This window comes from Sus scrofa, chromosome 8 (assembly GCF_000003025.6).
Source record: "Sus scrofa isolate TJ Tabasco breed Duroc chromosome 8, Sscrofa11.1, whole genome shotgun sequence".
NCBI lineage: Eukaryota > Metazoa > Chordata > Mammalia > Artiodactyla > Suidae > Sus > Sus scrofa.
The window spans coordinates 30,409,326-30,436,756 of record NC_010450.4 but is presented as its reverse complement, the minus strand read 5'-3'; the positions used below and the strand labels follow the sequence as shown (position 1 = coordinate 30,436,756).

Sequence of the window (27,431 nt, the reverse complement as noted above, 5' to 3'; positions counted from 1 at the left end):
ATGGCAAATCTTCATCATTCTTCCTTACATTGTTGAATCCTCTCTTCTTTCTTTCTTTCATTTTTTTTTTTTTTTTTTTTTTTTTTTTATGGTGACACCCATAGCATGTGGAAGTTCCAAAGCCAGGGACCGAATCTGAGCTGCAGCTGTGACCTGTGCCACAGCTGTGGCAATGCCAGATCCTTAACCCACTGAGCAAGGCCAGGGGTCAAGCCCACATCCTCAGAGACCATATTGGGTCCTTAACCCACTGAGCCACAAAAGCAACTCCTTGAGTGCCTTTTATGTACCAGATATTGAACTGAACATAAAATTTTGTGCCAAAGGCACGAATTTCTGATTCTGTCCTGGATGATGATGGAAACAAAGATCTCAAAAGTACCAGGCCCCTCCCAGAAACAGACAAAGACGGAGTTTTTTTTCTGTTAGTAAGCTTCCAGGTCAAGTTTCTTACTTGTTAATATAACTTAGGACTGCCGTCTTTATTAGGGTATAACCAGACATTTGATCTGTTCCCAAACATCAGTGGCTTGAGTATTTAAAAATTATTGCTCATGTTTAGATAAGTGGTTCAATTTTTGTCTCTTCTTTTATTTGGCCATGGTGTGCAGCAAGCAGCTTGATGTGGGATCTCAGTTCCTGCAGTGGTGGAAGCAGTGCGACCTAACCACTAGACCACCAGGGAACTCCTGGTTCAATTTTTTCTACTATCTTTGTTTCTTGTTTTCCACAATCTCCCTTCCCTTTATTACAGCCCTCTTGTGGTCCTATCACCTCTAGTAAGGCCAGAATATCTCATCAAATCTCAGCAAGCAAGTGATGGCAGATAAATTTAATACTACTACTAATAAAAACAACCAACTAATAAAAAATTCTCTGAGTATTAACTTACACTTCAAAGGTAATTTTGGAGTTAAATTTAATCATTCCCTCATTTTTTAAATGGAAGTATAGCTGATTTACAATATTGTGTTAGTTTCTGATGTATAGTGATTCAAATATATATATATATATAAAATTCTTCATATTCTTTTCCATTATGATTTATTATTGAATATCATTCCCTGTGCTCTGTAGTAAGACCTTGTTGTTTATCTAGCTTATTCACTTGTTTTCTTATATTTAATTAAGAGATGACTTTCTTATGCTTACACTATAAATTCTGATATTGGACATAATTGAAAGGATCTCTTTTACCGAAAGAATCGTTTCAACAAAAACAAAGTGGGTGTAATAATGAAAAAAGAAATGCCATACCTGGGTCCACTCATTTGTCTGGGGATCATAGGCCTCCACTGTATTAAGATAAGTCTGTCCATCATATCCTCCAACTGCATATAATTTATCACCAAGTAAACAGACCCCCACAGCATCTCTGCTGATGCTCATAGATGCCACTGCTGTCCACATATCTGTTTTGGGATCATACCTGAAAAAAAAATTTTAGAACTGGAGGTGACCTTATTCTCGCAATATTTTACCTAAAAGTAATTTCATCCTTTAATCCTATCTTATGTGTTATTATCTACTGTAAAAGTACATTTGAAGATATTTTAGAGAAAAATAACAATATTTTCCTGAAAACTTTTAACTTACATATGGTAAGAGTTATTCTGCAGATGCATAACACTTAAACTAGGCAAAAGAGCTAATGTAAATTTTTTTAAAGGTCATTTTTTACCTTTTCTTTTTTGGCCATGCTGTGGCATGTGGAAGTTCCTAGGCTAGGGATTGAACCCACACCACAGCAGGGACCTGGGCCACTGCAGTGACAACTCCGGATCCTTAACTGACTGTGTCACAGGGAACTCCCCAATATAAATGTTTAAAATTACTTTAAGTGTTACGTATTTATTTGTTTTTTAGCCACACATGTGGAAGTTCCCGGGCTATTGCCTACTGAAAATTTGAGGAAATCAACACACAAGGCTCTATGTGAGATGACTTACAGCCTCAATCATTGTTAACTGTCCATTTTTGGAGCTTCCTGTTCCTATCATGAACTATGTTAACCAGAACTGCCCCAAATTATCTAAGAGCAGATATATCATAGTAAGATGACCTATATTGCTTCTAATACTTCGTGTATCAATGAACATTTTTTTCACTGAATTCAGTCCTATAGCAGGCCTTCATTTATGGGGCAAAGTGTATAAAGACTTTCATATTCCTTTCCTGGATTATACCATGTAACAAGCATAGTCTAAATTATTTTCTCCCCGATACGAGGGAAATGTAGGTGTAACTATCCTGCTTTCTCAAGAACACCAACTAGATATGCTTATTATTTCACAGAAAGCACTTGTGAGCAACAGAACTTCATTTTATTTTTCATCCTTCTTCTAGTCGTTTATAATTTATTAAGTAATACATACATATATTCAATTAAACTCCCATTGCTCTTCAAAATCCAAAATCCTTACTAAGGCTCAAGACACTACAGGATCTGCCCCGACCTCCCCCTTGCCCCCAACTCCTCCTTTCCTGCCACTCTCTCCATCACTCTTTGTTCTCCAGCGAGAGTGGCCACCTTCCAGGTTTCAGAATGAAACATGGCTTTCTGCTTGGAGCGTTCATACACACTCCTGTTGACTTTACTTCTAAATCCCTTCATTTCTCTCCATTCCACTGAACAAAGGGGATGGGAGCCTGTCCAGAGCTTTCACTGATGTCAGGCTCTTTACCTGGTCCCATATTTGAGTGTCAAACAAGGATGACTTGTTTAAACTTTGAAGCCTTACTAGACCTTTATTTTTGTTTTCTTTTCTTTTTGTTTTGTTTTTTAGGGCCGCACACATGGCATATGGAAGTTTGCAGGCTAGGGGTCAAAGGGGAGCTACAGTTGCCACCTACAACACAGCCATAGCAATACGGCATCCTGAACCACAGAGGGAGGCAAGGGATTGAACCTGCATCCTCATGGATCCTAGTTGGATTAATTTCTGCTGTGCCACCATGGGAACTCCTAGCCCTTTATTTTCTTTTATTATTTCATGTTACTTCATTTTATATCAAAATATGTCAGAAATGTCCCACTTCTTTCCACTTCCTTTTCATTTCCTATTTCACATCCCTTAATTCATTCTCAAACTCCTTTTCTTATTAGGTTCCCTGCCTAGTACAAAACAGGTACATGATAAATGTTTGTCATGTGACATGATTAATAAATTATGTAATCAATTTTTTTTTTTTTGTCTTTTTGTCATTTTCTTGGGCTGCTTCTGCGGCATATGGAGTTCCCTGGCTAGGGGTCCAGTTGGAGCTGTAGCCACCGGCCTACACCACAGCCACAGCAACGAAGGATCCCAGCTGCATCTGCAACTTACACCACAGCTCACGGCAACACCGGATCCTTAACCCACTGAGCGAGGCCAGAGATCGAACCTGCAACCTCATGGTTCCTAGTCGGATTCCTTAACCACTGAGCCACGACGGGAACTCCCCTAATCAATTCTAAGGTGAAGTCTGAGAGGCAAATCTGGGTAGGCTGTTGGAGACAGAGGAAGAGATGGCCTGAGCAGACAACGCAGTGTTTACGGAGCTCCTCGGGAATCACCTTGCACGTGATGGATGCCAAATAAAGAGGATGCTATCAAATTCATGCAGAAGTTATCAGAAGCTTAGGTTTGTTCTCTTGCTCCTATTTGTCATTCACAGGAAATTACCTCTCCACGCAGTCTGAGAGTCTGGAGGTCAAGTTGGACGCGGGCGCATCATGCCCTCCGATGGCATAGAGCAATCCATTCCACGTGGTGACTCCTACGCCGCCTCTCCTTTTAGACATTTGTGCACAGAGTGTCCATTTATTAGTATGAGGATCAAAACATTCTACTGACTTGAGACAAGAACTTCCATCACGACCACCGACTGCATAAAGTCTGTAAAAAGAACAAGCAGAATGATAAATAAAAGACAGTGTTATTATGCATAAGGCAGAGGTTATTCTGATGGTATTTCATTGAATTTGAGATACATCAATTACAAGAAACACTGACTATGTATATATCATATATATGTATCATACACATATATATGTTATGTATCATATATCATTCTGTGCACATATAAAAAAGAAAGCATAAACTCATATGAAAGCAATGATAATTTTTTCACAGCTGCCATCTGCTAGATAAGTTATCATTAATTGTGAAATGCATGGCCATGTAAGAGATGTTTAAGTGTGTCTTATTTTATTTTAAAAAATTTTTTGGGCTGCACCCATGGCAAAAGGGATGGAACCCATGTCACAGCAGTGACCAAGGCCACAGCAGTGACAACACTGGATCCTTAACCTGCCAGGCTACCAGGGAACTCCTAAAGTGTGTCTTGGAATAGATAAAATGAAGTGTATAAATATACCATGACCTTTACCCAGCAAAAAATGGGCAGAAGATCTAAACAGACAATTTTCCAAAGAAGACATACAGGTGGCCAGAAAACACATGAAAAGATGTTCAACATCACTAATTATTAGAGAAATACAAACCAAAACCACTATGAGGTACGACCTTACACCAATCAGAATGGCTGTCATCAAAACAATAAATGTGGAGAGGGTGTGGAGAAAGGTAACCCTATTACACTGTTGGTGGGAATGTAAATTGGTGCAACACTGTGGAAAACAGGAGGGAGATTCCTCAGAAAGCTAAAAATAGAAAAAATGCATATATAAAGAAATAAAAAAGAAAAAGAATTATCGTTTGATCCAGCAATCCCACTCCTAGGCACTATCCAGAGAAAACATGACTTGAAAATATTCCTGTCCCCCAGTGTTCACTGTGGTACTATATACAATAGCCAAGACACAGAAACAACCTAAATGTCTATCGACAGAGGAGTGGATAAAGAAGATGTGGTACATATACACAATGGAATATTACTCAGCCATTTAACGGAAAGAAATAACAGCATTTGCTGCAACATGGATGGACTTAGAAATTATCATGCTAAGTGAAGTCAGTCAGCCAATGAGACACCCACATAAATGCTATCACTGACATGTGGAATCTTAAAAAAGGACACAATGAACTTCTCTGCAGGACAGATACTGACCACAGACTTTGAAAAACTTCTGGTTTCCAAATGAGATAGGTTGGGGGGTGGGAGGATGGGCTTGGGGTTTGGATGGAAATGTAAAATTGGGTTGTGATGATCGTTGTATGACTATAAATGTAATAAAATTCATTATGTAATTAAAAAAGAAAAAGAAAAAATATACATCATGATATTTCTTGAATAGCTAAGATAGGATTTGGTGATAAATGAAAGAAACTAACATTCTTCTGAGCATCTACCACAGGTGAGGCACTTGACATGTATTGATTTAGTCTTTAGAATGATGTTCTGGCAAACCATCTGCATCCGTGTTTCAGGGGAAGAAACTGGGGCTCATGGAGATTAAGTGTCTTTCAGATGGTCACCCAGTAAGAAGCAGAACAAGGACAATGGTTGTATTTTTGAACAGTTGTACAGTCAATAATCAACAGTCATTTGGGATGTAATTGTAAGAGTGAAATATGGGAATAAAATAAGATTGAAATATACTGATCCACTAGGCAATGTTTAGGACATTAACATACCATATTTATATTAAAGTCCTAAACGTCGCCTAGTAAACCAATTTAAATTCATTATCAATTGATACAGGGCACTAATTTAAAAGTCTTTTCACCCTGAACATAAAATATATGTAAAGTATTTAAAATATTTGAATATTTGAGTATTGTTTATTAAGCACAAAACATCTTATATTTACTATTCACTTGAGAAGCTCTCTGTAGCTATTTTTTTCTAAAAGATTTTTTAAAAAGAATAATAAATTCAGTTCACTGCTTGTATAAAAGCTCACACATTTTGAATTTATGGATGCCTTAGTTAATGTTTAGCTATTTTTTTCATTCTCAAGAAATAATATTTGAACTATACCAAATTTCTGCCCATTAAAATTCTAAGTATTTAGGAGTCCCCATTGTGGTGCAGCGGAAACAATCTGACTGGTAACTATGAGGTTGTGGGTTCGATCCCTGGCCTCGCTCAGTGGGTTAAGGATCTGGCATTGCTGTGAGCTGTGGTGTAGGTCACAGACTCGGCTCAGATCCTTCATTGCTGTGGCTGTGGCGTAGGCTGGCAGCTGTAGGTCCAATTAGACTCCTAGCCTGGGAACCTCCATATGCCTTGGGTGCAGCCCTAAAAAGCAAAAAAAAAAAAAAAAAAAAAAAAATTCTCAGTATTTATATTTGGTACATACACATACTTAAAAGACAGATTTCATAATTTTAATTCATAATTTAAAGTACCTATGCCACTCAAAATGATTCTTAAATAATAAGATGACCATACCTTAAATAGCAAAATATGCATCAGGAAGCATTGTAAAATAATTTAAAATAACTAAAAGTGCAGTTAATCTAGGCTTTTCATTTTATAGATTAAGTCAGTTTAGGCACAGAGAAATGACTTGTTCCAAATCACAAAGGACTAGTAGAGAGATGATACATAATTAATTTTTTCCATCAACTGCATATTTTAAAAAATAACAATTTCTATTTTTTCCAGATGCTGTATATGTAACCAAAAATGGAAACTAGCAAATATTTTAAAACATTACTAGTTTATTTTAGAGCAAGTTTACAAATACACTGGTTGATGGATTAAAACATCCATTCCTTGGGGTGAGTAAAGTCCCACTGCATCTAATTGATACCTAGATATTCCTCAATAAGGTTACATGCTTCAGATTTATGTGCTCGTATTGTGCTAGGTGTAAGGAACAAAACCTCAGACCAGGTAGGTCATGCAAGATCCTGATCTGCTATAGGAGACGGAGACCCAGTCAATAACTACAATAATAGGGTGGGACATGGGCAGTACAATTATACACAAATTGTGTAAAGTAAAATTGCTGAGGATGGAATGGACACTGAGTGTAGGGGGAACGAAGAGATAAGAGTAGGAATTGGAGAAGGTTTTCTGGAGGTGATTTTTGAACAAGTTTCAAGGATGCTGAGTTGGCCAGGTAGGAAAGTGGGGGGAAAACCTTCTAAGCCAGATGGTAGGGTTAAAAGATAATAGGATATGAAACAAAATACAGGTTTTAAGCAGGAAAAGTCATGTGGTCCTTTGTGTTTCAGGTAGACCCTTAGGTGAGTCTCTAAAGTGAAGAATGAAAGGGAGAGAGTTAAGGTTAGGGACAAAGTGACCAGTTTCAGAGAGATCCTAGTGGACCAGTCACATACACAATGTAAATATACTCTACTTTCAAAATCAAGGAGTTCCCGTCAAGGCTCGGAGTTGTGGTTGTGGCTCACTGGAAATGAATCTGATAGCATCTATGAGGGATGGTTCAATCCCTGGCCTTGCTCATTGGGTTAAGGATCTGGCGTTGCTGTGAGCTGTGGTGTAGGTCACAGATGCAGCTCAGATCTGGTGTTGCTGTGGCTGTGGTGCAGGCAGCGGCTACAGCTTTGAGTTGACCCCTAGCCTGGGAACCTCCGTACACCTCATGCAGGTGCAACCCTAAAAATACACATACACACACACACACAAAAGAAAAAAACAATATCCTACTATTTAGTGGATAAGCAGTCTTAAGCTTCTGATAGCATTATTAGGTTGTCTCAGAATCATACTCAATAAATTTTACTTCAGGTAGGTTAAAGACTGAAATATTTATTTCACATAAGAGAGCAAGAAAAGGTAGTTCCCTGCTGGCCTAGCGGTTAGGGATCTGGCGTTATCACTGCTGTGGTGTGGCTCTGATTCCCCACCCGGGAATTCCGGGAATTCCTGCATGCTGCAAGTGCAGCCAAAAAAAAAAAAAGGTAAGAAAGAAGGAAAGACTTTATGCCTGGAAGTCTAGAAGTCCAGGATACTGTTGGTTTGGAAACCAAGTTTTAAAGAAGGCACTTATTCTTTTGTCCTCTATTAGAAATAAATATTTCTCACCAAAAATAGTAATTTCTTTTTTTCTCCACTTTTTACATTATTTGGTGGCTGACTCTTCTACCAAAGAATTAGGGAAAATACGCAGTGAATTTTGAAGTTATTTCTTAAAGCTAAAACAAATGAGGGGAGGAGTATTGCGATCAGATACGTTTAAAATACGGGTTTCTATTTCTCGGTTACTTGAATAGTACTAAAAAATAACAAAAAAAGGCCATAATTAAATAGGTCCTAAGGACACAAGACCTCCAGTCATAAAATATAAAAATATTACTAACATTTTCTCATTTTTCTTTTAATAATCAGTAACAATCCTACAAATAATTTTAAGTCTCTACATTTTAACCTTGATTCTTTCGTCTTTCTGGAAATGATGACAGAGCCTTTGAGATGAGTAAAGGTATGTAATGAACAACTTTTGTTTAATAACCATACAGGGTTTCATTTTATGGAAGAAAGGCCTGAAAAAGACTATGTCTTTAGTCTCTGGTGGCTCTATTCAAACCTATTTACTCTATTTAGAGCAGACAAGAAGCAAGAAAGCACCTCTTTCTAAATCCATTCCAGTTTTCAGCAGTTTACTGAGAAAAGAAAGAAGTGAGGACAAATCAGTAGAAGAGATGGAAGGAATTATTTAGGGAAACACGGAACGTGACTATACACCTTTAAAAAGACCACACAGGAGTTCCCGTCGTGGCGCAGTGGTTAACGAATCCGACTAGGAACCATGAGGTTGCGGGTTCAGTCCCTGCTCTTGCTCAGTGGGTTGACGATCCGGCGTTGCCATGAGCTGTGGTGTAGGTTGCAGACACGGCTCGGATCCCGCGTTGCTGTGGCTCTGGCGTAGGCTGTGGCTACAGCTCCGATTCAACCCCTAGCCTGGGAACCTCCATATGCCGTGGGAGAGGCCCAAGAAATAGCTAAAAAGACAAAAAAAAAAAAAAAAAAAAAGACCACACACTTTTTCTTTTCTTTTTTTTTTTAAGGACTGCACCCTCAGCATATAGAAGTTCCCAGGCTAGGGGTCAAACTGGAGCTGCAGCTGCCAGCCTACACCAAAGCCACGACAACACCAGATCCTAGCCTCATCTGCCACCTATATGGCAGCTCGTGGCAATGCTGAATCTTTAACACACTGAGTGAGGCCAGACATTGAACTCACATCCTCATAGATACTAGCTGGGTTCATTACCACAGAGCTACAATGGGAACTCCTAAATAGATCATATACTTTTAAAACCTATATTAAACCACTAGATTGTGACTATATTAAAAATTTATAGAAAATTTATTCACCCCAAATAACTAAAAATTTATAATATCTGTGCATTAGAATAAAATACTAACTTAATGTTGAGCTACTTATACTTAGAGCTATTATAAAAAGAGACTACTTAAAAAGTTTGTTTACATCACTCAAAATATTTCTCCTGTGATTTGTTTCCATATATCTTTAAGTTGGATGTGATATAGCCTGATATATGTAGCTTATTGTGTTTTAAACAGAACTTTAAATATTTTCTTACTTTCCACTTAGTACAGCCACACCTACTGTGCTCCTGGGAGTGGACATGGTGGCAACAAAATTCCACTGGCGAGCCTGAGGGTCCCATCTCTCCACTGTATTCAGGTAGCTCCAGCCATCATGTCCTCCTACTGCATACATAGGGCCTTCCAATACAGCCACGCCTACAAGGACACAGGAAAGAAGCAGTGACATAAAAATCACCTTTTAATTGAAAGATAAATGCAGTGAACATTTAATCTGCAAATTGAGCTAAGCAAAAATTTTTGATAAAGACATCTGGCTTCCTCATAGCTCTTCTTGGTAGATGGGCTGGAAAGGTGGGGGAGGGAAAAAAGCACTGTGGCCCTGGTCTTAAAGTTTTAGAGGAATTATTTTGAGGAATAGAGAAAGTTATTTTAAAAGTATACAAGATGCACACACAGCTATATTTAAAACATTTCAAAAATTTGGATTTACAGTATATTTGAGAGCATTTTGATTCCTTTCTCCCTTTAATTTAAATTCACAGGATCTTGCTGTAGGTTTGATACCACAGTCTACCAGTGTGATTCATCAAGACGGAACCAAACCATAATCATTTATTCAACACAGAGATACTGAGTTTCTACTAAGTGCCAGGCACGTAACAGAACATAAGAAATAAGGGTTCTGCCCTTAGGGACCTATAGTTCAGTTGGGAAACGGATACAAAGTATGTGTCAGGTATTGATAAGTGTTAGAAAAGGAACAAAGTGAAAGGTAGAGCGATCAGGGGAGACCTCACAGACAAAGTGACATTTGAACAAAAGTGCGAATAAAGTTAGGAAACCAGACGTGAAGGTACCTGAGCGAAGAAAAGGTGAGGTAAAGGGAACAGTATGAACAAAGCCCTGAGGCATGTTTAGTGCGTCTGTGCTACACACACCAAGGAGGCCAGCTGGCTGTGCAGGTGAGTGAGAGGGAGCATGGAGGAGATGAGGGGGGAGGTGGCATCAGATCATGCGGGGGGGTGGGGAGCAAGACTATTGGAAGGACTTTAGATTTTATTCTAAAGGAGATGGAAAGCCAGCAGAAGGTTTGAGATGAGGTGTGATGTGATCATAGGTGAACTATGAATACGTATCACTGGAAGGCCAAAATACAAATTTCGATACAAATATATTTGGTTTTGTGAAATCATGGCCAGATGAGATAAAAATATTCATCATCCATAACTCAAACCAACATATCATTCCACTCATTTGTGTCCTACCAGTACTGGCTATGGGAGGCTGCTTGGTCTGTCTGTCTGTCTATCTATCTATCATTACATATTTTATATATATATACACACACACACACATATATATCTAACTATATACATACATATGTGTGTGTATTTGTGTGTAATTACTCAAAGGGCTGGAAGAAAAAGCAACAGGTCCATCTAGTAGGACCCTTTAACCATAGCTTTAAAATGAAAATTTAGCAGCAGAACTATTTTTTCAAATGAAGTCTTCATATAATTCCCATATATAAAGAGACAAAAGGAGTGTTTCTTAAGTTTCTTTAAAATTCAAATTTAAAATGTTATTTATTATAAGGTAAAAGAGGAAGAATAAGGCTGTTTTGAATGACACAAAAATTTGATATAAAGGCTTCAAGAAGACACTTTGAACTCCTTTGAGCTTGCTGCCATTTAGTAAAGTCTTTTCTATGGGACCTAGACTAACGATAATATTCCATGCACAATCTCATCTGCATGAGACATAGCTGGATCACAGGCATTCTCATCCTATGTACTATATCTATCAAAAGTTACCTTAAGTTAGAATTGACTTCCTTTTCCCATGGTAAGGAAACATTTGCAGGTGAATCATGCTGTTGACCCTGGATTTATGGTCAACACAAATTTAAGTCTTGTTCATGCTGCTTTTAAGACATTTCTTCCCATTTTGTGTCTATGTAATAGCTGATTTTACGGGCTCAAGAGAAATGTTTTAGAGTTTTCTTTGCTAAATTTCATATAGCTGATTTTTTTTTTTCTTTTTTTGGGCCTCTCAAGGCATATGGAGTTTCCAGGCCAGGGATCAGATCCGGGGCACAGTTGTGACCCATGCCACAGAAGTGGTAACACCAAATCCTAACCCACTGTGCTAGGCTGGGGATCAAACCTGTGTCCCGGTGCTCCCAAGATGCTACCCATCCTGTTGCAGCGGGAATTCTCATATAGTTGATTTTAAGCTCCTCTCTTAGTCCCTTGCCCTAACTCTCTGGTTATACTCCCTCACCCAACTTAAACCTCAAGATCATCTTTCACTGCACCTAAGTAGAACTGCCCAGCTGATGCACAGATTCATGAGCTTAATAAATGACTGTTGGTTTAAGCCCCTAAGTTTTGGAGTGGTTTGTAAAATCTGGGTGATATACATTTCAATCCCCATCTAATTTTACTTCCGCCTCCTTCACTCTCAGCAACCAGTTCCTTCTATTTCATCTATTCTTTCTCCTATGAGAAAAGAGAGCTCATCTGATACAAGAACCTTAAATTCTCTTCTATCCATTTCAGAATGAACTGTCAGTTTCTTGAAGGTAAATACAGTGAATATAGTGTCTTTCTCATTTTTTTTTTCTTTTCTTTTTAGGGTTACACCTGTGGCATATGGAAGTTCCCGAGCCAGGGGTCAAATGGGAGCTACAGGCGCAGGCCTATTCCACAGCCACAGCAACATCAGATCCGAGCCACATCTGCGAACTACGTCACAGCTTGCAGCAACACCAGGTCCCTAACCCACTGAGGGAGGCCAGGGATCGAACCAGCATCCTCATGGAGACTATGTCGGCTTCTTAACCTGCCAAGCCACAACGGGAACTCCTCTTCCTCATCTTTGTATACCTACAGCACAGAGAGCTTGGTACAGAACACATGCTAATCAACATCTGCTCCGTGAATTACTGAATTTAAAGAATGAAAAGTTTCTATCAATACATGTGCTATGTAACCTCAATTTTTTCTGGGTTTTATTCATTTTTGCTTAAAAATGAAGAGATATAGATGAAAAACAATAATGCTAGAGACTTCTGAAATAAGCATTTCAATCAGGTTAGATAATACTAATCACCATAGACACATGAGGCAAAAAGTGGCCTTTTTTTTTGCTTTCTAATGCTGCACTTGCAGCATATGAGTCAAATAGGAGCTGTAGCTGCTGGCCTACACCACAGCCACAGGCTAGGGGTCCAATCGGAGCCACAGCTGCTGGCCTACACCACAGCCACAGCAATTCGGGATTCAGGCTGCACCTACACCACAGAGGAGGGCAATGCCAGATCCCTAACCTACACCACAGCTGAGGGCAATGCTGGACCCTTAACCCACTGAGCGGCCCAGCGATCAAATCCGCATCCTCATGGATCCTAGTTGGATTCGTTTCCGCTGTGCCACAACGGGAACTCCCGCTATATTCACATTTTCCCTTGGGCTGGTTGCACATGCACATTTCTGTACGTGTTTGCTTTCCCTGCTTCTATCTCTCAGATAACAGGGAGCATGTGGAGGGATGCTTGGTGACTGCTGCTGGCTCAGCAGCTGCCACACTGATCTTCTTCTGCCTGGTAAGGAATGTGAAAATGCCATGCAAGCCCAGTGTACGACACGGTGATCAAACCTGCAGTTATACCTACCAAGGCCATGCCTATGTGTAGACATAGGAGGCATGACACTCCACGTTTTCGTTTTGGGGTTGTAGCACTCTACGGTATTCAAAGTCTTCAGTCCATCTCTTCCTCCAACCACATACAGTTTGTCATCTAAGACCGCCACGCCAAACTGTAGCCTCCTCCCATTCATATTTGCTACAGGAGTCCACATATTTGTACGGAGATCGTACTTCTCAATGCTTGTTGCTCCTTAAGAGTAATAAACAGAAGTTATGGCAATAAAAAGCTCACCAGGATTGAGTATTTTATGAAATTATATTACGAAAGTATATTATTAGCATTGATGATGATACTTTTCATCTATTCCAAGATGTATTAGCTACATGGAGGTCACCGATGACTTTAGGGCGAGTCCCTTGCTTGAGCAGTTGAGACATGATGGAGAGGTGAGGAAACGGAGACAGTGAGCATAGACGAGTCTTCTAAGAAGTGTGGCTACAAATGGGAAGAGAGAGAGAAGAACTACTAGGTGGGTTGCAGGAGGTTTTCTTTTGTTTTGCTCTTAAAATGGGAAAAACTTGAATTTGCTTAAATGTTAATAGAAGTTATGAGGAAAGGAGCTGGAAAGACAGGAGATGAAGGGATGCTCATTAATAGGGTGAGGGTCCGGGGGAGGCAGGAAGGGGCAGGATCGGGGCACAGGTGAGGGAGGGGCTGGCCTTCATAGGAGCAGGGAGGGGACACACACTCCATTGCAACCAGGAAGGACAAGAACCTAAGTATGGATCAAGTGCTTCAGGAACTAGGAGAGTGGAAAGTTTAGGGAATAAATGCCTGATGGTGTCTACAGTTTTTACGAATTAGAGTTCCTTGGATCCTTTTGTTCTCTCTCTCTCTTTTTTTTTTTTTTTTGGTCTTTTTAGGGCTGCACCCACTATATATGGAGGTTCCCAGACTAGGGGTCGAATTGGAGCTGTAGCTGCCGGCCTACACCACAGCCACAGAAACATTGGGTCCTTCACCCACTGAGCGAGGCCACTGATGGAACCTGTGTCCTCATGGATCCTAGTCAGATTCGTTTCCACTGAGCCAAAATGGGAACTCCTCTTTTGTTCTCTTTATGAGGTCAGAAAACAGCGGAGTTAAGAAAAAAGAAAAAGACTCATTTCTTTAAAACAAAAAAACCACATACCTAACCCCCAGTTAGGAAGAGTTCAATTAGTATCTACTTCTCTCTTCAAAGCCCCTAATACAACATGCAATCAGTGCGATTCCTACACCACTGCAATCAAGACAAGCAGTTTTTCTAATGTATTTGCTACAATTAACAGAGCACTACTGAAATCTCCTAAAATTGAGAAATAGTTTAGCCATATACATTTTTCTTGTATATGATAGAAAAATTACTTTTAAACATTTATTATTTTTTATTTACCTTACAAAAATTTTACGTTACTTGGGATAAATACCAAGCAAGTCTTTTTCCATCTTCGCATTATCAGAGCCATATAAGACATTCCATTATACGGAGTAGCTGTTCAAAAATATTTTTGAATTTGAATAATTTTTCTTTATAATTTTTAGTAAAATGAGATTTTACTCATATACTCAGATTATTCTTCTTCTTATTATTTTTGCTTTTTATGGCCGCACCCATGGTATATGGAGGTCCCAGCCTAGGGGTCCAATTGGAGCTACAGCTGCTGGCCTACACCACAGCCACAGCAACTCAGGATCTGAGCGGAGTTTGCGACCTACACCACAGCTCATGGCAATGCCAGATCCTTAACCACTGACCAAGGTCAGGATCGAACCCACAACTTCATGGTTACTAGACGGATTCGTTTCCACTGCGACATGATGGGAACTCTTTTTTTTTTTTTTTTTTAACTCAGATTATTTTGTGATACTATACTTGAATCATCACTCCTTAAACTTGACCTTAAAAATTTCCTCCTTCCTCAAATAAAAAGGAATTGCTAATCATCTCTCCTCATGAATAAATTTAAAGATTTTAAATTTAAATTTTAAGTTATTTCTTTTAGATCGAGTTCACTGAGCAGTATCATAGTCCTATGAACTGGTAACTAAAAGCTAATATCAGACATAATTCTTAAAAACATAAGATCTTAAAATATAGACTGAAACATATAACCTAAAAAATATATCCTCAAATAACAAAATCCTAGTAACTGCAAAATCCTGGGTAAAAGCTTGAAACTTCCCTCTTTTATACTAAAGGATAACCTTTTAAAAAAAGTAAGCACAAATATATTCTGACATTTTTAGTGGCTATTTAGAACCATTGCCTGCTTATTTGCTGGGGTCAATACTAAACAGATATATGAAGAGACCAAGAACAATAATCAGATCACCATCCAGCTAATGCAAATTGCTCTTCGTAAAGAAGACACTGGGAATAAGCCAAGGTGGAGTTCCCTTGTGGCCCAGTGATTAAGGATCTGGCATTAAAAAAAAAAAAAAAGCTAAGTCAAGGCCCAGGAACACAACTTGAATAGGACAGATCCTTAGAGTATTTGATTATTAAGATAGCCCTAGAGGGAGTTCCTTTGTGGGATAGTGAGTTAAGGATCCAGTGTTGTCACTGCACAGTGGCTTGGTTGCTGCTGTAGTGCAAGTTTGTTCCCTGACCTAGGACCTTCCATATGCCATGGCGTGACCAAAAGAGAGAGAGAGAAAAAAAAAGGCTTAGAAATAAAGTTGGTCAAGCCGCACAGGCCAGGTTACAGAGAGTCTTGAAACCTAGAAAGAGGAATTTAACCTTATCTAGTACGAAATAAAGACTGCTGGAGCTTTGGAGCAGAGTAATGGCATATTAACAGAAGAGTTAATATTAGAATTAAGCAGAATATAGTTTTCCAGAGTCAAAAGGCCTGTTTGAATACTGGTGCCATCACTAGCTGTGTGATCCCTGAAAATTACCTAACTTCTCTAAGTCTCAGTATCTTCCTCTATAAAAGAGGGCAATAATAACACTCAGCTCTGAGAGTTGCTAGGAACATAAAATGAAATAATATAGGTCAAATGCTTAGTATAATGCCTGGCACCTGTGAACAATATAATATATTGAACTGAATATAATGAGTGCTATTGGGACAAAATTAACATGATCAAGATTTGTGGGCTGATAGGAAGCTAACTGGAATTAGCAAGGTAGCAATAGACATTTGGAAGAATAAGAGTCATCTGAAAGAAGTCACTTGGTGACTGTGAGAGAGGGAGAGAGAGAAAGATACGTACTGTTTACTTGGCTACCTAGTACCAGTTTCCTTCCCATGCTTGCAGAATTTTGCACCACATGTATGAACCTTGATGGGTGGAGGAACCCACCTCCCAGGAAATTGAAAAGACAGATATTTTTCTCTTTGTCCTCAGAATTTTAAGGCCCAGGCCTAACCTAAAGCTAGTCAAATGGATGCCCGTACCTAGAATTTAAAATCGAAAGCAGGAATTATGAAGAAGTAGGGACAGTGGATCAATAGCCTTCCAAGAAATTCCTATTCTGCCTAAATGAGCCAGAGCTGGTGTCCACTGAAGAGCAATGAATTATGAACCCAAGTTCTCAAGTCTGAGACATGGTCCGAGGAGATTTGGATACATGATGTTTGAGGTGAAAGCCAAACATCAACAGGTATTTGATACGAGCTGGAAATATGAAAATAAAATCAAAGCATGAGAGTTTAATTAACATAGAGATAGCATTCAAAGCCTTGAAAAAGACAAGACAGGGGAAGAGTAATGCTAGTAATGGCTACAAGGCCAAGCACAGTTCCAGGCACACAGCAGACACTGAATGAGTATTTGCAGATTAATTATCTGGACAGTGGCGATATTAAAAAATGTTCAAATACTTATACTACAACTCTAGTCAGTCATCTGTATGTATTTCTGTATCATTCAGTCATCAAACCTATATTAAACCTAAGTACCTACACGTACATGGCCCTAGGTTATATGCTATATGGGATAATACCTGCATCTGTTTCATGCATCTGTTTCCATGAACTTAAATAACAATGCAAATTTTCAATTAGAGCTCATATTTTTCTATTCCTTAGAGATGTCACTTAGAAGAGAAACCTTTAAATGTGATCAATGCGAGTGCTTTAGTTCACACAAGACATACAAGAGATGGGCAGCAGAAAAATCTTTATTCATTTGACGGATGTGTATTGATGTCATCTATGTGGGAAGAACTGTTGTGGGAAAATTCAGCGGACAAAACAAAATCTTTGCTTTCTGGGAGCTTTTTTTGGGGGGGAAGAGATGGGCAGACCATAAAGAAATGTATCAGGTGCTATGAAGAAACACGAAGCAGACATGGAGAAAGTGGTAAACAAGAGATTAGGAAGAGATGGCCAAGACGATGCTATTGAATGGTGTTGGAAGTCCTCTTTGGAAGACTGGCATTTGAGAGGAGATCTGAGTGAGAATTTCTGCTAGGCTGTCTGACATCAGGGTGCAGAGCAGCGGAGGGAACAGCGAGCAAGTGCAATCTCCATGGTATGGGATGGCGACTGGCATGTTAGATGAACAGGGAGGCCAATGGGGCTGGAACAGACGGAGGGAGGGGAAGGGTAGAATGAGATGAACTTAGAGGTGGCCAAAGACAGAGGTATTGTCAGGGGACTGTAGACTATGAGTGCTATGAATTCAGAGGAAGAGGACAGCAATGTATACTGTGAAATAATACATACACAGCAAGCTTCTAGCACAACACCTAGCACGGAGTAGGCACTATGTATGGTGTTTATTGCTATTGTTACTACGAGTAACAACTGCTGCAGGAAGAGTACAAAGAATTCCCAGATATCCTGACCCAGATTTTATATTTTACATTTGCTTTCTCTGTGTGTGTGTGTTGTATACATACATATATATATATATATATATACAACACACGCATGTATATATGTATGTATGAGTTTTTCTGAAGTGTTTAAGAGGAAGTTGCATAAATGATATCCCTAAATATTTCAGTGTATCTTCTTCAAAACAAGAGATCCTCTTACAAAATCACAATACCACATCAAAATCTGGAAATGAACACTTATCCACTACTACTATCTAATCTACACATCTTGTTTGGATTTCATCATTGTCCCAATTATGTCCTTCACAGCAGAGGAAAATCCAAGATAATGCATTATAATAGCCGTCATGTTTCTTTAGTCTCTTGTAACCTGAGACAATTCCTAAATCTTTTTTTTTTTTTTTTTTGTATTTCTTGATGCAGACATCTCAGAATACTTGAGACAATTTACTTTGTAGAATGTCTCTCAGCTTGAATGTTTGCCTTTTCTTCCTGACTAAGCCCAGATTATACACTTGGCAAGAGCACCACAGAGGTGCAGCTGAGTTCTCAGTGCATCGATAAGAAGCACAAGCTGCCGGCTGGTCTCATTACTGGCAATAGGACCTTTGATTACCTGATAGAGGTGCGGGGTGCAAGGTTTCCCCACTATAAAGATACATTTTATGCTTTGTAACTAATAAGCAAGTGGTACTTTGAGAGCAAATATCCTGCTCTCAAACCTTCACCAACTAGTCCTAGAGAACTGATGATTCTTGACTGAAATAGTTATTAAAATGACGGCTGCCACATGGTGATTTTTCTAATTCTGTTTTTGCTACTATGTTTTAGTTAGTTGTCATTCTATTGTAAGGAAGAGCTTTCCCGCCTCCCTTCTTTATTTGTATCAGTATGAACTCATGGATACTTATTTATAATATTTTACTATCATTATTTATCCTGACCCTGAAATTACCCTAGTAATAGTATCCCTTTTGGATAGTGGTACCCCTACAACCTGTCTTGTGTCTCTTGACGTATCTCCATCATTCTCTGAGTACTTCCTTACTTTCTGGCACAACAAGTTGTTCTAGGCTTATCCTGCATATTCCCTATTCCAGTGCTAGGACCAGCCATTTCTCCATGGAGCTTTTTGGCTACATTTACTATTAATTAAATTTCATTTTTTCCCTGTTCCTTCAAATAAAAGACTATTTAATACCTTTTGTTGAATCCATTCCTCCAACTGCAAATAATGTACCAACAGTTGACTTCCTAGGTTTTGTCCGAGGGCTCTGTAACATGGCCGTCTCTCTGGTAGTAAGTGATACTTCATTGCTTCCATAATTAGTTTCTGACATTCTATATCATCTCGAAAAAGTGCATTATTTTCCATGTCTGCTAGGAACTAGAAAAGAATAGTAAGAATGCAAGAAAATACTAAAGTTAAAAGAATAAACTGGTTCACAAATGGAAATGATCTCATTAAAAAAAAAATCCAAGTCTGAATACCTATTTTTAACTAAAATGTTCAACATCTACAAAGTTTAAATTTTATATTTCATTGAAAAACAAAACCTGAGGAAGAGAAGTGGTATGCTCTAAAACCTTAATAATGATTATCTCTGGGTGGTAAGAAAACTGGTGCTAAAAAGCTAAATAATATTTTTGGTGCATTATTATGTTTTCCAGATTTTCTAAAATAAATCATTTTACTTTTTTTTTTTTTTTTTGTCTTTTGTCTTTTGAGGGCTGCACCCAAAGCATATACAGATTCCCAGGTAGGGGTCTAATTGGAGCTGTTGCTGCCAGCCTACACGACCTCATGGCAATGCCGGACCTTAACCCACTGAGTGAGACCAGGGATAGAACCCACAACCTCATGGTTCCTAGTTGGATTTGTTTCTGCTGAGCCACGACGGAACTCCTCATTTTACTCTTTAAGTTAGAAACAGTGTTAACTGAAGAATAATTATAAGTAGGAGTTGACTAATTAGACTGCTTTTATTTGACTCTCTCAATAAGTAGGAGTTGACTAATTAGACTGCTTTTATTTGACCTCTCTCAACCATGTTCAACCAGCAACAACAGCAAAAACAAAACTTCCTAACTTTTCTAAGAGGCAAGGAACTCCAAATCGTGATTATTCTAAGAGAATTAAAATTCCTTATATTTCTTTGAATACTATTCTTCAGTTATGGTATTTTATATAAATGCACAAATATGGTTACTCCCTGCCTTTTAAAAATGAATTTCTTCTCCTTTTGTGCTTGGTTCTCCATGCCCCTCCCTACCCTTTTATTGCTTTATTTCTTCCATTTAGTATATTGATCCATGAGAAATTAATTTTTAAAAGAGTATGAGTTGAGAAACTTTTTTTTTTTCCAGAACAGATAACTAGTTCTGTACCAATGCCAAATAATTCCCTCCTTTTCTAACTGAATTGAAACTTGGTCATAAATAGATCTCAGGATATACGAGACCTGTGGTGTTTTGTTTGTTGTTTGTTTTGGTTGTACCCATGGCACTGGGCCAGGGATTGAACCCACAGCCACAGCTGCAATCTGTGCCACAGCTGAGCCAACGCTGGATTCTTAGCCTGCTGAGCCTGAAAACAGGAACTTGAGACCTGTTTTTGAATCTCTACTCTGTTCCATTGATCTATATGTCTATTCTTTTTCCAATACCACATTTTATTAGTGTCCTTACAGCATTTTCTGCTCATCTAATATATATCTACACTTACTGTTCATTTTCATAGTTTTCTTGGCTATTTTTGAGTCTTTATTTTCCATATAAACTTATTTTATGGAAAATAAAATTTCTAATTTTATCTAATTTGTCTAATTTAGGTAAATTTATCTAATTCCTCTTCACCATCTTGATCCTATTGAAATTCTAATAGGAACTACATTAAATTTATTAATTATGGGGAGAATTTACATTTTTATGCTATTAAGTCATTCATTCAATAAGCCTTTCCAATGTTTATAGCTTTCTTCATATAGGTGTTATGTCTTTCTTTTATTAAATATATTTCTACATATTTTATTATTTTATTGCTATTAGAAATGGATTTTTGAATTTGTATTTTGCACATTTTGCTGGAAGAGAGAAAATTTTACTGATTATTGTATACCTGTATTATAACCTTCTACTTTACCACCCTACTACTTTATAACTCTTTTAATAGAGTTAAAACTCTATTAGGCATATAATCATAATAATTACTAAATAGGAATAGGTCACATCTCTTTCTAATATGTATGCTAATTATTTCATCTTAATTTTATTTCTGCAGCTGCTAAAACCTTCAAAGCAATGTTAAATAATTAGTGACACAGAGTGTCCATTTTTCTGGTTTAAATTGATATGTTTTAGTGTTTCACTATTTAGGATAATAGGTAATACAGCATTTAGTAATCTATCTTTATCATACATAGGCTGTTTTCTTCTCTATTTCAGAGGGTTTTGGTTTTTGTTTCCTTTTTTAGGTCCGCATCTGTAGCACACAGAAGTTCCCAGGCTAGGTGCTGAATCGGAGCTACAGCTGCCAGCTGATGCCACAGCCACAACAATGCCAGATCTGAGCCGAATCTGCGACTTAGGCCCCAGCTTGCAGGAACACCAGATCCTTTAACCCACTGAGTGAGGCCAGGGATTGAACCAACATCCTCATGGATACTAGCTGGGTTTGTAACCTGCTGAGCCAAAATGGGAACTCCTTAGAGTTTTAAAATTAAACGTTGTTGCTATTTTTTTCCAAATATCTTTTATACATCCATTGATGTGATCATGTCTTTTTCTCTTTAAGTTATTGATAGAATTGCCTTGACAGATTTCCTAATACTCAATCACTCTTGTATTCCTGGAAAAAGACCTTCCTGGTCATAGTGTATTATTCTTTTGATACACTGCAAGACTGCATTTGATAATGTAAGGTACATTTTATATCATATAATTCACTATTTCAAGTATACAATTTAGTGATTTTTAGCAAATTTACCAAGTTGTGCAACCATTACCATAAAAAAGTTTTGGCATATTTTCATCATTGCAATTAGATCCTGCATGTCTGTTTACTGTTAATCTCAGTTCAAATCTCCTATTCTAAGTACTAATTTGTCTCTATAGATTTGCCTTTTTTACATGTTTTGTATAAATAAAATCATACAATATGTGGTTTCTTGTGTCTTGCTTTTTTTATTTAGCATGTTTTTGAGGTTCATCAGTGTGTTGCATGTATCAGTACTTCATTTCTTTTTAAAATTGTATGTTATATAGAAAAGAAACTCACAGACTTGGAGAACAGACTGGTGGTTACCAAGCGGGGGGGATGGACTGGGCGTTTGGGGTTAGTAGATGCAACCTACTGCATTTGGAGTGGATAAGCAATGAGATCCTGCTGTATAGCACAGGGAACTATATTTACTCACTAGCGATGGAACACGATGGAAGATAATGTGAGAAAAAGAATTTATATATATGTATAACCGGGTCATTTTGCTATACAGCAAAATTTGACAGAACACTGTAAATCAACTATAATGGAACAAACAAAAAATCATATAAAAAAAGAAATTGTAAGAAAGGAAAAGTAGAATATAACCATTCAACCAAAAAAAAAAAAAAAAAAGAAAAAAGAAAAGAAAAGAAATTGTATGGTGTATCCATTTATTGTGCCTATTTGTTTACCAGTTGATGGGCATTTATGTCGTTGCCCATTTTTGGCTATTATAAATAAAGCTGCTAAGAACATTTGTGTGTATGTGTAAGTCTTTATGTGGAGATATGTTTTCATTTCTCTTAGGTAGATACCTAGGATTAGAATTGCTGGGTCATATGGTAAATTTATGTTAACTTTTTAAGAAACTGCCACACTGTTTTCCAAGGTTGCTACACTAGGTATATTCCCACCAGCAGTCTATGAAGGTTCCTATTCCTCCATATTCTCACCAACAATTATTAAACCATTTTTTTTTAGCCACATGAGTGGGTGGGAAATGCAGTTTTCCTTGGCATTTTCTTAATGGCTAATAATGTTGAGAATATGTTCATATTTTGATAATGGAAGAGAAGGAAGAGTCTCTAACAAATGTCACTGTAAAATAGTTTGTGGCATTTGGAAACTGAGAATAGTACACTAAAGGCAAAAAAGCCAGATTAAGACTTAAGTCTTAGGGGAGAACAGACTTGTGGTTGCTGACAGGGAGCGGGAGGGAGTGGAATAGACTGGGAATCTGGGGTTAATAGATGCAAACTATTGCCTTTGGAATGGATAAGCAATGAGGTCCTGCTGTATAGCACTGGGAATTATATCTAGTCACTTATGATGGAGCATGAGGAGCTCCTGTTGTGGCACAGTGGTTAATGAACCCACTAGGAACCATGAGGTTGCAGGTTTGATCCCTGGCCTTGCTCAGTGGGTTAAGGATCCGGCATTGCTGTGAGCTGTGGTGTAGGCTGCAGACGTGGCTCAGATCCAGTGTTGCTGTGGCTCTGGCGTAGGCTGGTTGGCTAGAGCTCTGATTCGACCCCTAGCCTGGGAACCTCCATATGCCATGGGAGCGGCCCTGGAAAAGACAAAAAAAGACAAAAAAAAAAAAAAATATGATGGAGCATGATAATGTGAGAAAAAAGAATGTATACATGTATATATGACTGGGTCACCTTGCTGTACAGTAGAAAATTGACAGAACACTGTAAATCAGCTATATTGGAAAAAATAAAAATCATTATTAAAAAAATAACTCTTCAGTAATCTCTAAACCCAAATCAGATTGATGGACTATTAAGTATCAAGCATTATAGCTATAAAAAGACTTCAATAAACTCACCAGTTGGAGTTCCAAAAAAGAAAAAAAAAAAAAAAGACTAAGTGTTAGGACCTATGCCAGACTATATATTCTGGTATTAGTTATTCCATATTATTTTATGCACGCAAAGTATACTTGCTAGAAAAGCCATTAATGAATATGCATTTTGTTGGCTCATTTAGATTAATCTTAATGTTTTTTATTACTTCTGTTACATATAATTGCTTTATTCCTTTCTAAATAAAAGTAAATGTGAAAAAAATTGTAAAAAGTAAAGTCTTGGAAGACTTAATAGTTACTGCAATATGAAGTAAAATATATTCCTTAGCATGCTTACAGTATCTATAATTTATGAATAAATGTGATTCATTATCTTTAAGTAGAGAGGTGAAAGTAACAGAAGGCTAAGTACAAATCCATTAATCCAAGTATCTGATTAATCAAATGGAAGGTATCAGACATCATTTGGAAAAATCATTCAGAAGGCACTGAGAGGGGAATATAAAATATAGACCCTTGTGTACTGTGCATTGTAGGTAGATACCATGTTAACTTCTCTACCATAAAATAATAGCAAATTAGTAAAATGGAAGCACTTAAAATAGAAGAAACATTTTCAATTTATAAATTTTTATCTTCACTCACATACTTGTTCACATTATATGACTGTTTTGCTAAAACTGTCCCCCCAAAATATTTTTATCTTAGAGGAAAAAATAGAATGTAAATGATTTATGAATTCTATAGGCTATTTTTTTTATAGGCTTTTAAAAAATCTTTTGGTATCCAAAATTATAAATTAAAAGAATGCTGGAGTTCCCAAGTGGCTCAGCAGGTTAAGGGTTCAGTGTTGTCACTGCTATGGCTCTGGTTACTGTTAAGGTGCAGGTTCAATCACTGGCCTGAGATCTTCCCCATGATGTGGGCGTGGCCAAAAAATCCCAAATGCTAAAGATAAATACTGACTCATTTTTCATTTGATTTTTTGTTTGTTTTCTGTCTTTTTGCCGTTTTTCTAGGGCTGATCCTACGGCACATGGAGGTTCCCAGGCTAGAGGTCGAATCGGAGCTGTAGCCACTGGCCTATGCCAGAGCCACAGCAACACAGGGTCCGAGCCATGTCTGCAACCTACACCACAGCTCACGGCAATACTGGATCCTTAACTCACTGAGCCCTCATCCTCATGGATCCTAGTTGGGTTCGTTAACCACTGAGCCATGACAGGAACTCCTGCAAAAGTAAATTCTTTAGGTAACTGGACCTAATGGCAATTTAACAAATTAGTCATTTACACTTGATAGGCACTAGACATTTTTTGTTTTCATTTTTCATTTTTATTGAGATATAATTGACATATAACATATTAGTTTCAGGTGTACAATATAATGATTTGATATCTGTATATATAGGAAAATGATCACCATAATAAGTCTAGTTCACATCCACCCTTACATAGTTACAATTTTTGTGTGTGATAAGAACCTTTAAGATCTACTCTCTTAGCAACTTCACTCCTTTCCTGTCTTTTCAAATAAAACATTTAGAATATAACTCAACATTTTCTTGATGATTTTAGAATCTACTTCCATACCTTATCACTTGACAAATCTAATTCTGCAAACTTGCCCTTTACTTTTAGGAAGGGAAGAAAAAAAAAAAATCCTGCAAGTAGCTCTAAATGCCATAATGGTGCAATATAGTATTATCACTGCAGAAAAGAAAAACATTGCTCAAAGAAGTGTTATTAACTTGTTTACGTTATACAGAGCGATGTGGCTCCCATCACTGCTACTCATCGGGCCAAGACAGTGGTTCTCAAACTTGAGTGTGCAGATGAACCTGAGGGTTTATTAAAACACAATTTGGGGAGTTCCCATTGTGGCCCAGTGGTGAAAGAACACGACTAGTATCCATGAGGATGTGGGTTTGATCCCTGGCTTTGCTCAGTGGGTTAAGGATCCGGCGTTGCCATGAACTGTGGTGTAAGTGGCAGACACGGCTCGGATCTGGCGTTGCTGTGGCTGTGGTGTAGGCCAGCAACTTCAGCTCTGATTCAACCCCTGACCTGGGAACTTCCATATGCCTTGGGTGCGGCCCTAAAAAGACCAAAAAAAAAAAAAAAAGAACTTGATTGGCCTCAACTCCCAGAGTTTCAGATTCAGCAAGTGTAGAGTAGGCGCCTAATTATTTGTATTTTAAACAATTATCCACCTGGATATTCTATAGTTAGGAATCGCATTTTGAGAACCACTGGGATAATCCAGTGGATTTTCTGTCCTTATCTGTCTGATGACGTTAAAATTTCTTCCTTCTTGAACGTGGAATCTCTTTTTAATGATATTACAGTTATTTAGGCAGATTTGGGAACTACACACTAAATTTTAGTATTTTCTGGGGTTCTACCCCTAGTGCTCTCTTTGATCTGTGCCACTCTCTTCCCTTTGGCTTCAACAACCTAAATACGTGGTATTTGAAACTTCTTCTTAGACTTTAAGAGGAAGCTCTGGGAACATGGTTCTTCTGCTTTCTTCTCCACCTTCAAAACCAGCTCTTCGTCCTGTATTCTGTCTTAGTTGGCAGCACCTTCATTAACCTAAGTTGCACAAATCAGAATTATTCTGGACCCTTTTTTTTTAAACCACCTTGCACCATTCAATCAGTCATTAAGTTGCACCAATTCTACCTTCTAAATAGCTTTTTGACCTTGGTAAATAATTTCTCTACCTCCACTGCCAGAGAGTACTTAATTCACTTGTCTGAATCCAACAGCCTTCCTAATAGGTTTTTACTTTGACTCTTCTTGTCCGTTCTGTGCAATGTAGTTATAGGATCTTTTTAAAATAAAAGATAATTACACCAACCCCCACTTAAAATCCTTTAGTGCTTCCTCATTGCTTTTAGGATAAATTCAAATTCCAAAGCATGTCTAGTGTTTCTGTACAATCTGGTAATCTCCCTCTCCAACTTCATCTTTCAGCACTGCCCTTTTATTTCCACACTTGGAGCCATGCAAACTATCTTCAAATTCCAGAATATGATATATTTGGCATGACTCCATCACTAGGTAGAATCTTCTATTTTTCCCGGGCCATTATGCCTTTTCTACTGGGTGGCTACCTCAGGATGCAGACTGAGTGACACTCAGCAGCTCCCCCAGCTTTCCTACCACCAGCCTGGTGGGCTATTCCAATTATTTTCATAACGCCTTGTTTCTATATCTATCACAGCTCTCATCTCATTGTATTGTAATTACTGAATCACTTTTTAACCTATTTTTTTTCCTCTATCTGATATTCCTCTCTCTACCCAGCAATTTTATACAAAGTACATTCAGTGGAAAAGTCACAGAACCTTATTTGGATTCAAGTCCTATCTCCGACTCTTATTAGCTCTAATCTATGATGTCAGCCAGGTAGCAAAGCCAAATAAAACTACAATGCAGAAGGACAGGCATTTATGCAGTCACTTTGTGATTTTTTTTCTTTTTTTTTTTTTTTTTTTTTTTTTTTCCATTTCTTGGGCTGCTCCTGTGGCATATGGAGGTTCCCAGGCTAGGGGTTGAATTGGAGCTGTAGCTGCCGGTCTATGCCAGAGCCACAGCAACGTGGGATCTGAGCCGTGTCTGCGACCTACACCACAGCTCACTGGCAACGCCGGATCCTTAACCCACTGAGCAAGGTCAAGGATGGAACCCGCAACCTCATGGTTCCTAGT

The 27,431-nt window shown here is 38.1% G+C and overlaps 1 protein-coding gene across 1 annotated transcript in view; it reads right to left on the bottom strand.

Annotated features, from left to right (window-relative positions):
- The window catches only part of KLHL5 (kelch like family member 5), a 79,147-nt gene that overhangs the window by 3,974 nt on the left and 47,742 nt on the right, over positions 1 to 27,431 (bottom strand). The window contains 6 exon segments of the mRNA XM_021101108.1: positions 1,258 to 1,429; positions 3,666 to 3,878; positions 9,468 to 9,630; positions 13,112 to 13,336; positions 19,123 to 19,203; positions 19,206 to 19,308. Of these exon segments, the coding sequence (XP_020956767.1) occupies positions 1,258 to 1,429; positions 3,666 to 3,878; positions 9,468 to 9,630; positions 13,112 to 13,336; positions 19,123 to 19,203; positions 19,206 to 19,308 (957 nt within the window).